Consider the following 19,353-nt stretch of genomic DNA (forward strand, 5'->3'; position numbering starts at 1 on the left):
CGATCATGATTTACCCCGTCCTGTTTTTCTCTTACAATATACAAAACAGTTTTTTAAAATATATAAATAGGTGAAGTGAGGTAGGAAGGGAAATCAGTGGGCACAAGGCTACCTATTGCATGCCAACTATACTTTAATAAAAAATTAAAATAAAAGTCTACCTATATGCGATTGTGATGTCGCAGACTGGAAAACATGGAACATAGGCAGAGCAATTGTTTGGTGTTCTGGAAGGAGGAAAATAAAAGCGCTTCCACTAACTAAAGAAAATTAAATGTGGGAAAAAAATAAGAAAAAGAGACTGATGGCAGTGTGAGTGGAGTGTGTTTGTTTTTCGTTTTTCTAATATACTGTGCCAAGTTTTGTACTCTTTCTGTTTCCAATTTTGCTTTCGGTGAAGGTTTCTCGAATCTCAGCAATCCCACACATAAACATTTATCGTTATATCCATTAAGACTTAAGGTTTTAGATTTTCAACTATGAGGGAGAACTCAGCCAAAGATGCTTGAAAGATAAATACGTTTAATTAGGGGCAGAGGATGATCATTAAAGGAAGTCTGACTGCTGCAGAAGTCATTAACAATCTTAAATGAAATTTTTATTTTTATGATAGCCATTTACATGTATAATAAGAGCCAATGATTCTTGGGAGCAGTGTGACAGAAACAGAGTGTGGCGAGAACTCATGTAAGACATACTATTTAAATGAGCTGGTGTTAGCTATTCATATTTGTTAATGAACTAGATATGCAGGGCTATAAGAATGAATGTTCTAATGCTTTAAATTTTAATATCTAGAAATCAAGGGTAAGGACCAATTACTGGAATTTCCACCCTTAAAGGAATAATTAATAATGATATAACAAATGTACGGCCCCAAACTTCTAAAAAGAAAAAGTTTAATTAAAAAAAAATTAAGATCAATAATCGAAAAACAGCCAAAACACCACTTTCAGCCTGTAGTAGCCTGTGAACACAGCAGCTTTTTGTGCTGGTCATGGGTCGTAATTCTAAATGTTTTAATATACAATGATCCATATGAGTGCATTACAAAACCTGTTATCACCTGTAGTTAATGGTGCCTGTGATACAAATGACCAGGCTGTCCTTTGCTCTTACCTTTATGGTAAATAAACTAGCATTCTGGAGTCACAGTAATTAAATAAAATGTAAATCCCTAATCTCATTTGGCTATTCAGACCAAGAAAGTTGCTGGCTAATACCTGTCTAGTTCTAATGATTAGTAGTGATTTATTGTTCTTTTTTTATTATTATTATTGTTCCAAAAGTGGTGCCTTGATGTCTAATGAAAAGAAATTGGTCTTAAAAAGCCACTCATTGTTTATCCTGACTCTTAGATAACACACTTTTCTTCTGATAAAATATTTTTCTTATTTATTGTTCAAAACACACAATATAGACAATAATTCTAATTCTGGTTCTGTTTTATTTAGTAGTGTTTTATCCCTGGTGCCTGGCTGTCTACCATCATACCTCAGCACATAGCTTTACTCTGAGATAAGCCCCCTCTCCCGTGCTCTTTCTCCCTGGCTTTCTGTGGTTTGTCTGCAGGATGCAGGTTTTGAACTGAAGAGCGCAGTGGAGTTCTTACTGTGCCTTTCCGGTTCCAGCACAATCAAAGTTTTGTGTTTAGAATTGTCCTTGACATTCTTTTGTCCTACAATGGGGTGGACACAGTGTGCTGGAAACCATGACATCATTATCACTGACACAGACTTAAATAAATCACCTGCATCTTGGCCTCTTTCTGCTTATTCAAGGATTCTTCATCTTAAGGAAGAAAGTGCTCTTTATTTTTACAAACCCTCATCCCAGGGGTGACTGGAAAATGCAAACTTTTACAAGTGTTTTAAAAATAAATATACTATGTGGTTTCAGACACAGTATGCTAAGTTGGAGGTGTCTTGGAAAATGTTTAAGGTTGGGCATGAGGCAGAAAGACAGCCAGGATCACCCTTCATTCAGAGATGTCCCTAACCCTTGCATCATTCAGTCCTTCTGAGCATGGTTCATGTGAAACTGAATTAAATAGACAGATGCACAGTATTTCAGATACACACCTGGAAAGGCTTAGCATTTCATTTTAGTGAATTGAGCTTGATATATATATATATATTTTAAAAGGTTGGTGCTCAGTAACTTGAAGCGAAGTACATTCCAGGTAAAAGTGACACTATCTCAGCTGCACAGTTTGGTGAAAAAGAATTATAGCTAAAGGTCCTACAGCATGCCATATATACGAAGTGCTGACTGCACACTTGTATACCCAGCATTTAATAATTTGGGAAGCAACCACCCACTGTAACTTCTCTTTACTTTTTCATAAGAAAATGACAATGAGGAAGGAAGTGCAGCAGAAATCTTGAACATTACCACTATTATGCAAAAAAAAAATGCTGTTAACTGTTTTCCCCTCAATGACTTGATCTCTCAGATGGAAAACTTATGATACTTCTGACTCTTAGCTACCAGAAATCACATGAGATGAACGAGGAAGAAAGACACAAAAGCTATATTTATATCTAGTACTGAACTTCTCAGAAATACCTTAATTTAATTCCTTGCAGAGACTGATAAAAATATCAAATGAGGGAGCCTTTCAACCGATCAATTATTACAATTGACAATACAATACTGCTCTATATTGAACTTCTAAATGTTTTATGCAAAATGTCTCTGTGAAAATAGTCCTTAAATAAGAAAGAAGTCGGGGGCCAAAAAAAAAAAAATTAAAGTGGTTGTACAGTTTAAACAAATACTGTCCACATTTTCTGACTGTTATATATTCAGTGGCATTAAATTAGCATTTATATATTTTACCTATGAAGCCCATGAGTTTTTAGCTCTGAAACCAGAAACAGATAAACTGCAAGATGCTCCTTGTAAAACATATATTTTAATTTTGTGGTAACATTAGCTAGAGCTTGTTCTTTTCTCAAATAATTGTGACTAAAATGTGATGGACAGAGCATAATTAGAATAAATTTGGGGCTTCAGAGACCTGTTTCTGAAGTGTCTGTTGTTTTAAGTAAAACGATTATCACAGAGAGAGATTTACTGTATTTCCCCATGTATAAGACACACCTTTTTTCGAAAAATTGGGGGTCTAAAAACTGGATGCATCTTATACAGTGGTTGTAGATTTTTTATTTGCATTTCCCACTTTTTTGACAGTGAAAAGGAGTGGTATGAGTTTTATGATGAATAAAACTTGAGTTCAATAACTTTATGTAATACATTTTTTTTTCAAATTTTGGGCTGCCAAATTAAGGTGCATCTTATACATGGGAGTGTCTTATACATGGGGAAATATGGTATACTGGATCATGTTTGGTTCTCATTAGTATTGCTGTTGTTAAAATACAATTTTAAAAAGTTCCTGCTTTATTTCTGTTTTGAGCTGTCAGCTGTCCTTCTCTGCCCTCTCACATAAGCTACAGTTCAGTAGGCAGAGAAATCAAGAGTCCTCCTATTTTTCACACTCTTCCTATTTTAAAACATTGCAATTTCTGAAAATGTCCTTTCATCAGTTTTGAGTCTTCAACTTACACATTACGTATTTTTATCTTCATCAGAACATTGTGCTGTTGTTAGATCTGTATGTTCTTCCTCAGAAAATGACTCTGATTATCTACTGGGGCGTAATAAAGAAGGGAGATATTTCTGGCGTAGTAAGGAAAGGAGGAAAGAAGGCATGTTTTCGAAGGTTAGAGAAACAGGTGTTTTCAATACCTCTGGGATGCTTATCTTATAAACAGGGCATTGCAAGTTTTGGTGTGTAGAATTATGTTTAAAAAAATGTTTGCATACGTTAATGCTGTCCAAGGAGGAAAATGTATAAAAATAAAATAAGAAATTCTGACTTGCCACTAATCATCCAGGGTTTCTAGAGGCATAGAAGCTAGCATGCCTCTTTGTAAATACAAATACTAGTTGCCTTTGACTCTTATTGAAAAAATAATATCTTTCCTCCTGTTTGTCACTAGAACTGCCACCAGAAAAAAAGCCCTTCATTTGCCCCAAATAAGCACCTCTGTTTTTCACAGCTTGCAGTAATGCTTAAAGTAAATAAGTTCTTGTGCAGCTAGCACTATTGGATTCATTCAATTGCCTGAACAAAGCTATTGTTTAGAGGTTTACAACAAGCCTTTTCTCTGTTTCCTTTAAAAGAATCTTACTTGTTCCTGTGGTTGGCATGCTTAGTATAGTAAGCCTTTTTACAATTTTCAAATGCTAAAGATAATTTTCTCCCACAGAAGAAATGAAGGATGACTATGACACTATGGGGCCGGAAGCCACTATCCAGACCACAATTAACAATGGTACAGGTGAGTTAAGTTGACCAGGCTATTATATTTGTCCTGTGTCATGTGGATTTAGTGAGTCGGGGAAAGAGACAACAACTCTTCCAGTTGTATATCTATGGCTTCATATTTAAGTCAGACATTATAAGTCTCTTGTTTTGTTTCAAATCAGAACCCTCTAAATTTTGGTATTTTATTCAGCAAATATATCTTAAACCCCTATTTTGCCTAGGAAAATTGAGAAAAATGAACTAGATGAATAAATCATTTCAAAGTATGAATTTAGCAGATTTCTGGTAGTAATTTTTACTTTAAAGGATTGCACAAATAATTCTAAAATCAGAATATAATATGCCTCTTCTAGCCACCACTTGATATTAGTCATCCAGAATTCAAATGATATGGTGTGATTTCAATTGTAAATTTTTTTTCCAGAAAGATAAACCAAATTTCCATGAACATTCCTTACAAAAATTGATCATCTGAATTCCTTTTTATTCTTTCTTTACTTTTAATACTCAATACACTCTAGCCCTTCTAAATAATATTTTCTAAGCAAAAGTTTTATAAATAAAAAGTGACAATTTTACCTCTTTTTAATGAGGCTAAAAAAGACAATGGGAAGGTCTAAGTAGTATTTTGTATAACTCAGCTACTGCTATCGAATGGCATTTCAGGACAATTGTGAAAGTCTAGTGCTTTCCACAAAACAGCATCTTCTCTCACATTCTCACATCACCAGTTCAAATTAACATTGACTCATTGTGTTTATCTCTCTTTTCCTGGATAAGGCTAATCATTTTTGGTGTTTCAAACAATCCCTTACACTACTATTACAAATATTAGCATAGTGCCCAGTGTAAGGCTATCTTCCAACACAAAACAAAACAAAATGAAAATTAAAATCACATAACTACCATCAATCTAAAAAAAGGTACAGTTCTATGAAGTTTTACAAATGTAGATAATTAAGGTGATATTCATGTCTCCCTTATGTTGATACATATCATAATAAACTGCTCACGCTGTGCCTCTATTTAGAATGCCCTTATGAATAACTTTAAAGGTACTAATTCAATTTGTTGGGTGTAAAATAAGAAAAATAATGAAAATCTAGGTATAAAAATAAAACTGCATAAAATGAAATTTTGGAAAATTTATACAATTAGGAACCAACAATCCTAATTGTTAGGTACAGCTCTGGCAATAACTAGGTTGTAACCTTGGGCAAATCAGGTACCCTCTTTGCAACTCACTTTCTACAGCTGAAAAAGGAATAGACTGAACCAGTTGCTTCTTGGGTGTTTCTAGTTTTAATAGTCTCTGTGGTAGGAATATCCACAACATGTAAAGTAGGAACATGAAAAATAGCTTCATATAAAAACATAATAAATACCATAAATTGGTTACTTTATATAATGTCTTAACTGATAAAATAAAAAATGGCTTCATGTTCCTTTTTTTTTTTTTTTTTTTTTGCATTTTTCTGAAGCTGGAAACAGGGAGAGACAGTCAGACTCCCGCATGCGCCCGACCGGGATCCACCCGGCACGCCCACCAGGGGCGACGCTCTGCCCACCAGGGGGCGATGCTCTGCCCATCCTGGGCGTCGCCATGTTGCGACCAGAGCCACTCTAGCGCCTGGAGCAGAGGCCACAGAGCCATCCCCAGCGCCCGGGCCATCTTTGCTCCAATGGAGCCTTGGCTGTGGGAGGGGAAGAGAGAGACAGAGAGGAAGGCGCGGCGGAGGGGTGGAGAAGCAAATGGGCGCTTCTCCTGTGTGCCCTGGCCGGGAATCGAACCCGGGTCCTCCACACGCTAGGCCGACGCTCTACAGCTGAGCCAACCGGCCAGGGCCATATTCCTTTTAAAAATAATTTTTACTTTCAACTTCAAGCATCCATAAATGTTCATTTTTTTTAACTTTAGGCATTGTACGTGTCACAAAAGTAAATTTATTCCACAAAGTACAATTAACCAGGTGTCTTACACATTTAAAGTCTAAAGTGAAGTTAATAAAAATTGTTCCTATTCAGAAGATTTAAAAATCAATTTTGAATGTTCTTTTACCTAGCTCTAAGATCCCTTTTTCTCATGCTGCTTACTATTCCTTATATTATATTTATTCAGTCAATAAATAAATCAATAAGCATTCATTGATTCTCTTATATATATTCACTGTTGTGTATACGTGTAGTAGAAGATAGGTCAGGCAGTCCAGGACATGGTTTTTATTTAATTTGGAAGATGAAACTAATGCTCAAGAAATAATAATGCCCAATAAGTGAAAATATGTTATACATATGCAACAAATGGCAGGAACCATAATTATTTCAAATTAGAGAAGTCTGAGAGATCCTATTATGTTAATATTTAGAAAAGGTTTCATGATAAAGTTGAAATTTAAACCAAGTACATTTTCCATAGTCAGAGGAGTGAGGAAGGGCTCCAGCAAACGAAGAGAAGTATGTTAGAGCCAACGAAGGAAACTGTGATGTTTATTCAGAGGACAGTAAAAGGATTTGGCTGAATCAGAGGGTCCTATGAGGCAATTCATGGGAAATGAAGTGGACATTTAAATTGAAGCCAGCTGATGGTGAATACAAAGCAATAAGCAAAATTTTGGGTCATAACACTACCATGATTTCTTTGGGGTGAAACCAGACTTTGAGAGACCAACTAGAAGTCATTGTAGTTATTCAGGTGTGAAATGATAAAAAGCTTGTCCTGGGGTGGTGACACTGGTGAAATTAGTAACATGACTGGTTCTCTGGCTGATACAGTCAAAGTAGTTTTAAGAATATACATTGTATGTTTAGAATAAGGCAATATTTGCTATTTCTAGACAGAAGAGAGATCTAATTTTGGGAAGAAGACTTTGAGTTAGTTTTTAGACATAAATATTTTCATATGAAAGTGAGACAAATATGTATGAGAACATAAGAATGTCCATTGGAAATGAGGAATTGAAACCCAGGAAGTTAGGGCTTGCTATAGTGATTTGAGAGTCATGCAAATATATTCAGATAGTATTTAACATCTTGGAACTATGAGATTTACAATTGAGAGTGTGTTTATTGAATCAAGTAGAAAGCTGAGGCCAGAGCTCCTGGTGAGTAGGGAAAAAAGTCAAATTCATCAAAAGAAAAAAGATTGTAAGACAGAATTGTAAGACAAATATTAACCATTCAGAAGGCAAAGAAAGAAAGTTTCAGAAAGAAGAGAATGGTCAATTCAATCAAAAGTTTCAAATAACTACAAGTGGAAAGGAATGTTGAGCAAATACATTGTACTTGGTGATTAGGAATTTACTGCTGATCTTCAGCTTATAACCCTGTCCTGTTAGAGAATAAATGCATATTTCTTCCCACATTGTAGAAGAAGCTTACTGCTTCTTTACTCTAGCATCTTTTTAGGTGCTAAATACATGTAAAATTAAAATAAGATATTTCATCTTTTCTGATTGAAATCACTTATTTATGGGTCATATCTTTCTCTTCACCCAAGTCCTTCTAATAAAGATCCAGCTAACTTTCCTCTTTAGTTATCCCAACTTAAATGATAGCTTTCTCCAATGAACTCTTATAAAACAAATTAGCTAACTTTCTCATAGATCCTGTAATGTGTTGATAATTAATATGTTGTCATTTCCAACTTAGATTGCAAACTCTGAAAGCATGGATTGTTTCTGAGGCTACCACATTGTCTATAAGTGCACCTTAAAATTAATAAGTTCTCAATAAATATTTTTATTAATGAAAAATGTGGAATTTTTAAACATCCAATCCCATTTTTCTTTTCTAATCAAAGCAGAACCAACAGACATTGGAATAGATAAATTTTTTTTAAAGTTAGGCAAATTTTCTGATAAGAAGCATTGTTACTAATTGAAATAATTTGTGGAGGGAATACAGGAAAAATGTCTATAACATTTCTCTTTGGATATGCAACATACAAATTTCATTCCTAACTAAAAAAAAGAAAAAGACCTCTGAAGCTTTTTCTCAATTTTACAAATCTATTAAGTAGTAAAGTTTAACTTTATATAAATAAAGTAGTCTTTTAGAATCTAAAAGCATCTGCTTCATAATATATTTTGAGTTTAAATCTGTAAGAAGTAGTGGGAAGGTTTAGTTAAACTGAATCACAGAATTCTAAAATTAAAACTTACACTACAGAACAATTTCTTAAATATAATTTGATAGTTGAGGAAACTGTAGTTAAAAAAAAGGCCACATAGCTAACTGTAACATATTTGAGGGAAAAAAATCTAAGTCACCTGACATATCCTTTTGCCTCAGAAGGTTTTTCAGCATTCTGAGGAGCCAATCCTTGCTAGAAACTATGGTATCATCTTTGACACTTACATACCTCTATCTTATTAGTCACCAGGTACTACCAATGCTACTGTCACAAATATATCACTTCTATCACTTTAAACCCTCATCTTCATTTAAGCTTTTACAATATCTTGCTAACTGGGCCCCCTGTTTTTAATCCCTAATTTTTAAAATACATTCCTTACCCTAACAAAGTTAGTTAGAAGTTGTTTTCTTGACACTTAGGGTAGGTGGAGAATTGTAACTCATCCCCCACTCCCTTTCATACTCAACCCTGTATGGTTCTCCACCGCTTTCAGAATCAGTTGGCATTGAGCTGAGTTGGAGCTCTTCATGATTTAACCCCATCTTGCCTTTAACACCATTTCTCAGAATATACCCCACCTCTGAAAGACTGTTTTTTATTTATACTGCTTTGTTTTTGCTCATAGTTTTTCTTCAACCTATTCATTCTTTCTTAGCCTGACAACATCATACATTTTCTTAAAGGCCATCTATCGCCACCAGGAAACCATCTTATAGTCTCCAATTCAGGATAAAGCATTCATTCCTTTGAGGATCATCTTATAGGATTTATTTCATTCTCTCTCATATTATACTTAGTCACCTGTGGGTGTTTCTCCTGACTAGACTGTAAGTTACTTGAGGGCAGGAATGGAATAGAGCTTTGATCACTTTATTATCATAAATTCTGGAATGGTCTAAGTCAGAAAGAGTTTTTGAATAAATGAGAAGGCAAATGGGAGAAAACAACATTGAGTTCCCTTTCATTTGCCTAGGTTGACATATTTTTGACACTTGGCCTGAAATAACCAGCCGGACATTTTCTCTCCCATTATTCTAGTCTCCCAAACATAAAAGACTCCTTTACATTTGATTGACCTCTACTAGCCTTCATGTCCTCCTTTACTTCATCAGTTCACATTCTTCCAATAATTCTTTTCTCATTGTCCAAATTCTCTTTTTAGTATCCTTAATTACACTTTAGTACCTATAATGCAAAATCAACATTTGTCTCTGATATTTAATGCCATCCAGCCGGAACAGGCAATGGCGCAGTGGATAGAGCATCAGACTGGGACGCAGTAGACCCAGGTTCGAGATCTGAGGTTGCCAGCTTGAGCGCGGGCTCATCTAGTTCGAGCAGGGCTCACCGGTTTGGACCCAAGGTCGCTGGCTCGAGCAAGGAGTCACTCAGTCTGCTGTAGCCCCCCCAGTCAAGGCACATATGAGAAAGCAATCAATGAACAACTAAAGAACCGCAACGAAGAGTTGATGCTTCTCATCTCTCTCCCTTCCTGTCTATCTGTCCCTATCTGTCCCTCTGTCTGACTCTGTCTGTCACAATAAATAAATAAATAAATAAATAAATAAATAAATATTTAAAATAAAATATTTAAGTGCCATCCATTTCATACTAGCAGTGTTTCATTCTTATCAGAATAAATCCTTGGTAATGTAAAAAAAATGACATTGAGGCCAACCTGAATCTCTGCCTTCACTGTTGTTTAGACATTGTCTCTTCCTTTCCTTCAGTCATCCAGATTCTCCTTATGCTTTTGTTTTTCAGGGGCCAACTCACATCCCATTTCCTTAATGTGGTCATCCTTGAACACCCAAACCACATCAATCTCTTCCTTCTCTGAAATCCCACAGCCCTCAGGTACACACAACTAATTTTAACATGTTGAATTGTTCCTCTTTATATTGTGCGCACCTATCTCACCTATTTTATTTTATGAGGACAAGCAATTTCTTCTGTTGTAAAATGGAGTTAGATATCATGATGTCTACCTCATAGGATTGTTGAGGTAGTTAAATACAGAATGTATATATTTGCCTTAGTAACTGCACCAAAAATATTTGCTTTAAGAAAAAGATTATTTCTTGTTTCCCTCAAAATATCTAGTATAACAGTGAATACACATGATACTATACATTATGACTGGAAGGAAGGAAAAGGAAGGAAGGAAGGAAGGAAGGAAGGAAGGAAGGAAGGAAGGAAGGAAGGAAGGAAGGAAGGAAGGGAGGGAGGGAGGGAGGGAGGGAGAGAGGGAGGAGGGAGGGAGGGAATAGGAAGGGAGGGAGGGAGGGAGGGAGGGAGGGGAAAGAAATTGAGAGAGAGAGAAAGAAAAAAGAGAAAGAAGGAAAGAAAGAAAGAAAGAAAGAAAGAAAGAAAGAAAGAGAGAGAGAGAGAGAGAAAGAAAGAAAGAAAGAAAGAAAGAAAGAAAGAAAGAAAGAAAGAAAGAAGGAAAGAAAGAGAGAGAGAGAAAGAGAAAGAAAGAAAGAAAGAAAGAAAGAAAGAAAGAAAGAAAGAAAGAAAGAAAGAAAGAAAGAAAGGAAAGAAGGAAGGAGGGAGGGAGGGAGGGAGGGAAGGAAGGAAGGAAGGAAGGAAGGAAGGAAGGAAGGAAGGAAGGAAGGAAGGAAGGAAGGAAGGAAGGAAGGAAGGGTAATTAATGGAGAAGAAATGTACTCTCAGAAGGAAGCCTCAATAGGAGAAAACATTACCTGTGAAGGTGATTAAGTCCATCATCTTCAGAGTGAAACCAGGATTTAAGTTCCTAAAATCAACTTTGCAAAAGCAAAGAACAACATCCAATGATATCATTGCTTTTTCACAACAAAGTTAGATTAACAGCATAGCAAAATTGATTTTTAACAACATAAAGCATTGCAAACTCTGATTTATATTAATAATTTTTCACATTGCATGTGTTTCAATGTTTTAAAAATGAAAGAAAATTGTATGTTTTAATGCATAAGATAAAGAATGTACTTTACATTCTTTATATCAGAAAGACCCTTACATCTTTCTGATATTAATCAGATTCAAATTCAGAAGGAAGTTATTATGGAGGATTTTTAAGAGTGTATGGGGGGGGGAAATCATTTTCCAAGAAGATTGAATAGAAAAACTTAGGAGCATTATAAATATGAGTTTCCTAAGACCTAGTAGTAACAAGGATCTATCTTAGGTACGTGGTGATCATTAGCATTAATGTGGTTCCACGTGTATATCAAGACCCAAATAGGCTCCTGTTGTTTCCTCTTTGAATGTGTGAAAGTTATATTTACTCAGACAATATACTACTCTATCCATAAAGGGCTATTAATACCCACCTACATCTTTGCTTCCTTTGCTGAGAAAAGAGAAACACCTTGCATCTAGAAATGGGGCAAAGCCAAATTAGGTCTTAGTTCTTAATCTTACATAATGCAAGCAAATTATTGTCCACGAAGTAACTACATATATTGACTCTAACTATAGTAATTAAATGTTCTTCTAATACTTTAAGAATAATATATAACTGCTTTTACATATGAAGGGCAAACATTGTTTGGGGGTGCTCTAGATTCTAGAGTCAGATAAACAACAATTGAATTGTGTCTCTGCCCATTACTTGGTACGTGAACTTGAATACATAATGAGCCTTTATTTCTATATCACTAAAGGAGTAATAATGATTTCTGTGAAAAAAGTAGGGATTAACTGGTATAACATGTTTAAAGTACCTACTACAAAGCCTAACATATACTAGATGCTCACCTGTTTTGTTTTGTTTCTTCCAGTTTGTTTTCATGTACCAGTAGTTTTTCTTAATTATTGATTTTAGAGAGACAATGGAAAAGTAGGGGGTGGGGAAGAGAGAGAGGAAGCAACATCAGCTTGTTATTCCACTCATTTATGTATTCATTGTTTGATTCTTGTATGTGCCCTGACTGGGGATCGATCCTGCAACCTTGGCATATTGGGATGATGCTATAACCAACTGAGTTAACTGGCCAGGGCATGTACATCTAAGCTTTAAATCACTTTTATTCATTGAGAAACAAATGCATTCTGAGCTATTTTCTACCTTCACATGGGTTTCTCATTAATTCCTTCTCTAGAAAACAAAAATACAGTATTTAACAAATTTGTAACGGAAGAACTAACCAGTCAATTTTAAGAGCCTTTGCCAATTAAATTCCTTTGACATCTTGGAAAACTACCCAGACAGGTTTCAGGACAAGTTTCTTTTCACTGCTTACAGTGCATTTGAGGTTAAAATATGTAGATTAAGAAGGAATAGCTTAGTTTTCTATCTAACTTCATCTTTAACTAGAATCTTTATTTAAATGTAGATGAGGATTTTGTAGAATAATGTTTGTGTATAATGACAATGAAAGCTTTCAAGAATTTTCCTTTTACTTGGTCACTAACATTAAGAATCATATCTTGGCCTGACCTGTGGTAGCACAGTAGATAAAGCATCAACCTGGAAACACTGAGGTTGCCAGTTCAAAACCCTGGGCTTGCCTGGTCAAGGCACATGTGGGAGTTGATGATGCTTCCTGCTCCTCCTCCCTTCTCTCTCTCTCCCCCCTCTCTAATGAATAAATAAAATCTTAAAAAAAAAAAAAAAAGGAATCATATCTTTTTTTTTTTCTCCCTGTCTGGATAACAAGCAAATAAACAAATAATAAAATGTGTGTCACTTGTTAACCACTAAGATACTTAAATTCATTCTTTTCAGTCAGGGTATTTGTTTTGTGCAGCATTTGAACTGAGGCTTGAGAAATAAATTTTCAGAAAATAGAAAATCTAATTCCAGTTCTTAAGAATGAATAATCTTATGGTGTCAATAGGAAAAACAAAAAATCATAGTAACAAAAAGGCAAAATTTACAAATAAATAATTATAACCACATTAACTATTCAGATTTGTGGTCACTTTGGGAGACCCTACTAAGTGCAAGCATTTTGATAGGTATCATGCAGAATATAGTGAATAATCACTGTCATTAAGAACTTATATTCAACTGGGTAGATGAAACAATGGTAGATGAATAAGAACTGTGTGTAAAATGTTTAACACAATGCTAGATGTACTAAATATTCAATCATTGCTATCCATTATTATTAATTATTATTATTATATATGGATTACAATGTTTTATTTGAAACACAGCAAGCTAGGTTTAAGTGCAAGTATTTCGTATTACAGAGGGCTTCTGACAGAGTATAGGATCAAATACTGGAGACATGAAAAGAGAAGATTGCAAATTTTAAGGAAGGAAGTCTCTCTTCAAGACAAACGCTTGCTGAACATTTCTTCTGGGCAAATGAGAGAAAGATTGAAAATATAAGACTGGGTGAAAGATAGAGTAGGTTATCAGAAAAGTTGTGAGGGTATAGCTTTAGATAGTAGCCTTGGCTATGTGCAGAGACACATATTTTTAGCAATAAGATCCAAAAAAGAAGGAAGAGTGATGGTGGAGAGATTTAGGTTTTACTTAAGGTAGTTTAGAGAATTCACATAACAAAGGTTGTATTCTTTGAGCTAAATAGGAAAAGAGCTCATCAGTTGACAGTAAGGGACTAAGAAGAAGGGTTGTAATCTTGAGGAGGAAAAATGTAGAGTAGTTGATGTGGAGAATATATGGAGATCAATCATCATCATAAAAGAATATCTTATTTTCATGGCACAGATTGAAATAAGTCAACATAATTATTAAACTTTATTTAGACATTTTAATACTCTGGGAGCAGGGAAATTGGGCTAGATGTTAGTTTGGCATGGTAAGGATGCAACAAGAGTAAAAGAGGGATGGAAGTGATTTCAGGCTCCAAGTGAACTGAAGCAAACATAAAGTCAGAATGGGTGATACACACTGGAAAACTGAGTATCACAATGAAATACCTATTTCAGAGGAATAAGGAACTCAGTGATGGGAAGGGCAGAAAGTTGAAACCAGAGAGTGAAATTTCCAAATTCTGGTTCATAGAGACAGAATTGTCCCAGGGTTAGCCCACTACCAAGGTGTGGCCATCCATGTTGTTGCACTAGAGAAACTCAAAGCACTATGAAGCCAGGATTTCCCACGGATTATCTTTTGAACAATGAAGTTTTCCAGAATGATAGTAATGGCAGCCGGGGGAAAACATAATAGGACGAATGTCATTTTACTTGAGATATACACATAGTGTTATAAAACATAATGGAGAAAAGGGATGACTTAAGCTTCAAAAAATACAATTATAGATTGGGGGCTTTTTGAGGGTAGAGATTAAGTTTGCTCTTCTCCATATTCCCAAGGCATGGTGTTTATACAGCCTTGACGGTTGATAAACAAGTCATTTGTTGAATTAATGAATAAACAAATAGATGGTGAACAAATTAATAAAATACACTAGTTGGAAACAGTAATGTGAATGAAGGAGTGTGTTGACCCATCCTCTTTGCTCTGTGTGTTGAGACAAATGAAAGCAGGAGTGGATCTGCTTGAAAGGGCTGTGAGGGATGGCAAGTTATCAAGGGGTGACACAGTTTTATTCAATCTAAAGAAGTGGAACTCATAGAGGAGGATGTCATTAAGCATGTGGGGAAATAAACAAGTAATATGTGAGATGGGAAAGCAAAATGAACCGTGAACAAGTCTCTAGTACTAAGTTAAATTTGAGACTTTTTTATTTACTATTACCATAATAGTTAATAAAAATTCACCTTTACAGTGTGCTTCATAAAGTTACTCTGTATTGAGTGCCTTTAGAAACATGATTGGAAATAAGTAGCTTAATTAGGAAAATACAATTCTTAAATGTTAAATGGAAATTTTAAATAAACATTTTAAGTGGAGAATTTGAAGAACTTTTATGATATTTTTGCTTTGCCTCAGTAAATTTAGATGTAGTTTACTTAGTAATAACATAATCATAGGATTTAGAAGAGCAGGAAAATGAAAAGAAAAAATGGTGTTATAATGTTTTTAGAACTGTTTATAATGTCACAGTGAACTTTTCTAGAACCTACAGTATTCAGATCATAACCAATCAGTTAGGCATTATGAAAAACTAAAAAGATGGGGCTTTCTCGTTCTCCCTCTCATAATGAGTCATTGTGATAAAGTTGAAAAGTAATGAGTTAAGAGTCAGGATACATAAATTGTCCATGCAGCTCTTCCAGAAATTATTTGTATAACTTTATGTGAATCATGGACCTCACTGTACCTTAGTTGTATCATATGGTAAATGAGGAAATGAGAATAGAAATTTCAGACTCTGCCCCACCCTAACCTTCCTTCTAATGACATTTCATCAGGAATCCTGAACAAAGAAAACAAAAATGAGGACTGCGATAGTTGGTGCAGGAGGGCTACATTCTCAAGGGTCCTGCCTCATGATAATTTGCCCAGGATCTGCACAACCATATAGGCCCTGTGCCTGAAGGGCCTCAGCCTTGGTTTAATGCTTTGCTGTTTTTCTCTGGGATCCATAAATTAGCTAGTTCTGCTTATATCTCACAAAACGCCCTAGGATAACATCAGAGAATAAACCAGAATAGGAGGGGGTGAGATTAGGGATTCGAATCCTAAGTACTACATAGAAACACCGATTCTGTCCAAGTTTACAGAGTCCTTCTGGATGTCCAGAATAATTGAATCTGAGGTAAACATCTAGGTCTAGATTGAAAACCTTGCTTGAGCAAGAAACATCATTGGGCAAGGTATAACTCTTCCAAGCTGGTAATAGTAGAGATGAGGTTAGCAGGCTAGCAAGTAGTTAAGTCTCTTTAAACTCAAATTCTGTGAGTCATATCATTAACACAGAGAAAGTAGGGGAAAGAGTAAGAAAGTTTCTATACCTTTATAATCTCTTGGTTGAAAAACTTGCAATTCCTCTTTTTACTCTTTTTTTAAAAAATACTTTTATTTATTAGTTTTAGAGATAGAGAAAAACATTAATTTGTTGTTCTACTTATTCATTCACTCATTGGTTGATTCTTTCCTGTGCCCTGACTGGGGATGGAACCTGCAACCTTGGCTTATCCAGACAATACTCTAACCAACTGATCTACCTAGCCAGGGCCCTCTTATTACTCTTACATGGAGATCAAATTAACACTTTTGAATTAGCCAGATTTCTTATATGAGTAACTGAGTCTTGATCATAATCATGAGGTATTTTTCTGCAAGGGTTGAGTGAATGTATACTGTTAATCAATTATTAGATAATTCAGTTAGTACCTAAATACTTAACAGGAGTCTTGTTATTATAAAACATGTTGTTTTCTTCTTTTGTATGATATATATCACATTTTAATATGATGGAAGTATTTTATCAACCAGTGAGAGATGGCATGCAAATTATTGTTTTAATTTTTTAATTTCATGCAATGAATTTTTTTAAATAAAGTGGAGAAAAGATAGGTTCTGAGGAGAGAAAAACAGAAGTAGCACTTGGCAGATTAGACAGGAGAGTCGTTTTCAGACCATAATCAGTGTACAAGAAGAGCCTGTCACTTCCTGGCTAATGAATGCTGTGGTTTTATTAGCTTTGTTTGCGATTAAAAGAAGCTATCGTCACAGCAAGAGTTCCCACAAGAAATAACTGATATCCCAAGCTTTTTTAGTGTCTCCTTCATTCATTCACCAAATATTTAATAAGCACTGTTTTCCTTGTGGCATCGTTTGTAGTTTCTAGGCAGCTCCAAAATATTTTCTCTTAATCTGTGTATATGATTCCTCCATCAGAAAACCATGCTGATTTGAGTTTTTAATTGAAAAGAATATAGTGAAATAAAAAGCAAGTTGATTAGGGTAATTAATTAACTGAAATTATGGAACTCTGAAACTTCAAGGATACCCCAGAAAGCATATACTGCCTCATTTTACAGATGAGAATATTAAGATTAAAAAATATAAATAGCTGAGCCCATAGGAGCAGTCCAATGACCCAGAACCTGGTCTAATTATTTAGTTATTGAGCATTAGCTATATGCTGGGCACTATATAAGGACCTGGTAATATAGAGCTGAATAAGACATGATCCATGCCTCTATCAGCTCACAGATATGTAAGTGACATGATAAGTTCAAAAACTGAGATACACAGATGATATTCAATAAATGCAGATCGAGGGAAAGAGCTCAGGTTGAAATAGCAGGAAGGCTACCTGACATGTGCTATATTTCCCAAAACCATGTTACTGAATGCCTTTTCTAGCCACGTGAGGCAAATAATTGAATTTCTAGAATAGTGATTCTTAAACTGGGCAAATTTCAGAATCATCTGAAGGACTTGTTAAAACACAGATTGCTGATTTCACAGGTCTGGGCTGGATTTTAAGAAATTACTTTAAACAGGTTCCCGGGTAATACTGATGCTTAGAGCCCGGAGACCTCATACTGAAACCACTGCCTTAAAGCATCCTTACATGTCATGTACATGAAAAACTCGCTGAATTTCTGGGCAAAAAAACCCACTTTATAAATTTACCTTCTAAAATACAATAAAATAGTCTTAAGAATCTTTTTGGTAATATACCAATTCTAAAATTTTAGATCCCTCAGTCATGTGAAAGATACATATTATCTAACATGGCAATTGAAACTGTCTAAGGGTTAGTAGTCTCTGGATCTTGATAATCATAATGCCCTAAATATAAACCTCACTTTAAAATTAGACTCTGTCCCTGACTGGGCCACTTCCTGCTGTTTTGGGAGATATTTGATCCAGCAGAGTAGTACAGATTCCCATCTCCCTATTCCTCCTATAACTCTCTCTCCTAAAGCTCTTATATATGGGGGGCTCTCGTTGCCATCTGAACAGGGGTTCCCCAGAGAAAGCCACACTGGCGCAGGCATGGGGAGACCAGCCCAGACGCTGTACTCATTCCCAAAAAGGAAGCAAACTTTGTCGCTCTCGATGAGTCTTCCCTGGCTGTATACACACCTCTGTAGCAGTTGGAGACTCCAATGGCTGCCCATGTAGCTGTGTAATGAGGAAAAGATCATCCTCTTCCCTCATGGTTGTTTTTAGATATCTGGTGCCAATGTGTATTTTGGAAGCCTTCTGCAGAAAGGAACACATGCATTTTTAATGATGAAATGCTTATATTCCATTAATTAGTCAACTTTAAACAAAGTAACTGTGAGAATTTATGTACCTCAACAAATGCTAAGGATAGGCTTTTTTAATCAAAAAATTCAATACAAATGACTAAATTAAAAAGTTTTGTTTTCTTATCATTTAAAATGTTAATAAAGAGATTATTTTTAAAAAGATGATTAATACAGTTACCTAGATTTTTTATTTCTTCTGGTCCCTTTGCCTAAATGCATGAAGTAAGGGAAAGCCAGATTACATGATAAATGCATAATTTCTGTTATACTTAGGAAGTATCCATGTATGTGAATTACATATAATCCCTTACTATACATTTATGTATTATATGTCTGAATATTGCAGAATCACAAATATTTTATGTACATTTACATAAATATAAAAGTCATGGGAAGGGGAAAAAATGATCAATCAACACGATTGTGTCCGCATCCCTAACCACACTCTCCAGCAGTAGTAGGCACTCAACAAACAGTTATTAAACAAAGAGATGGATGAATCATTCCACTCAGATTTTTACTTGCTTCAGCCCTGCTGCAGCCTCCAAGATACTTTCCTTTCCAGAAGACTTATTTATTCATTTTGATGTTTATTAAAATGGTTTAGCATAATATTCAAATATATTCTTCAATTTTTAATGAAAATACAAAACATGCTGAGTGCTAGACAAGTGATAATAGAGTACCTGTCTTCCTATGGGAACACATGCTTGTTACAAATAAAGAAAACAAATGGTGAGGCAATAAAAGAGAAGGAAACAAAAGGAGAAGGATTAAGTATCAAAGTCTCACTACATTTTTTTTT

General features: G+C 35.2%; 1 protein-coding gene across 7 annotated transcripts in view; it reads left to right on the forward strand.

The window, feature by feature from the left end:
• ZEB2 (zinc finger E-box binding homeobox 2) overlaps positions 1-19,353 on the forward strand; it is a 129,128-nt gene that overhangs the window by 88,665 nt on the left and 21,110 nt on the right. For 6 of the 7 annotated variants that reach the window (XM_066232923.1, XM_066232924.1, XM_066232927.1 and 3 more), the window contains exons 4-5: positions 4,278-4,349; positions 10,236-10,328. In XM_066232923.1, the coding sequence (XP_066089020.1) occupies positions 4,278-4,349; positions 10,236-10,328 (165 nt within the window). The remainder of the gene's footprint in view (positions 1-4,277; positions 4,350-10,235; positions 10,329-19,353) is intronic. The other variant, XM_066232929.1, reaches the window with a different exon arrangement.

Source organism: Saccopteryx bilineata, chromosome 5, assembly GCF_036850765.1.
Source record: "Saccopteryx bilineata isolate mSacBil1 chromosome 5, mSacBil1_pri_phased_curated, whole genome shotgun sequence".
NCBI lineage: Eukaryota > Metazoa > Chordata > Mammalia > Chiroptera > Emballonuridae > Saccopteryx > Saccopteryx bilineata.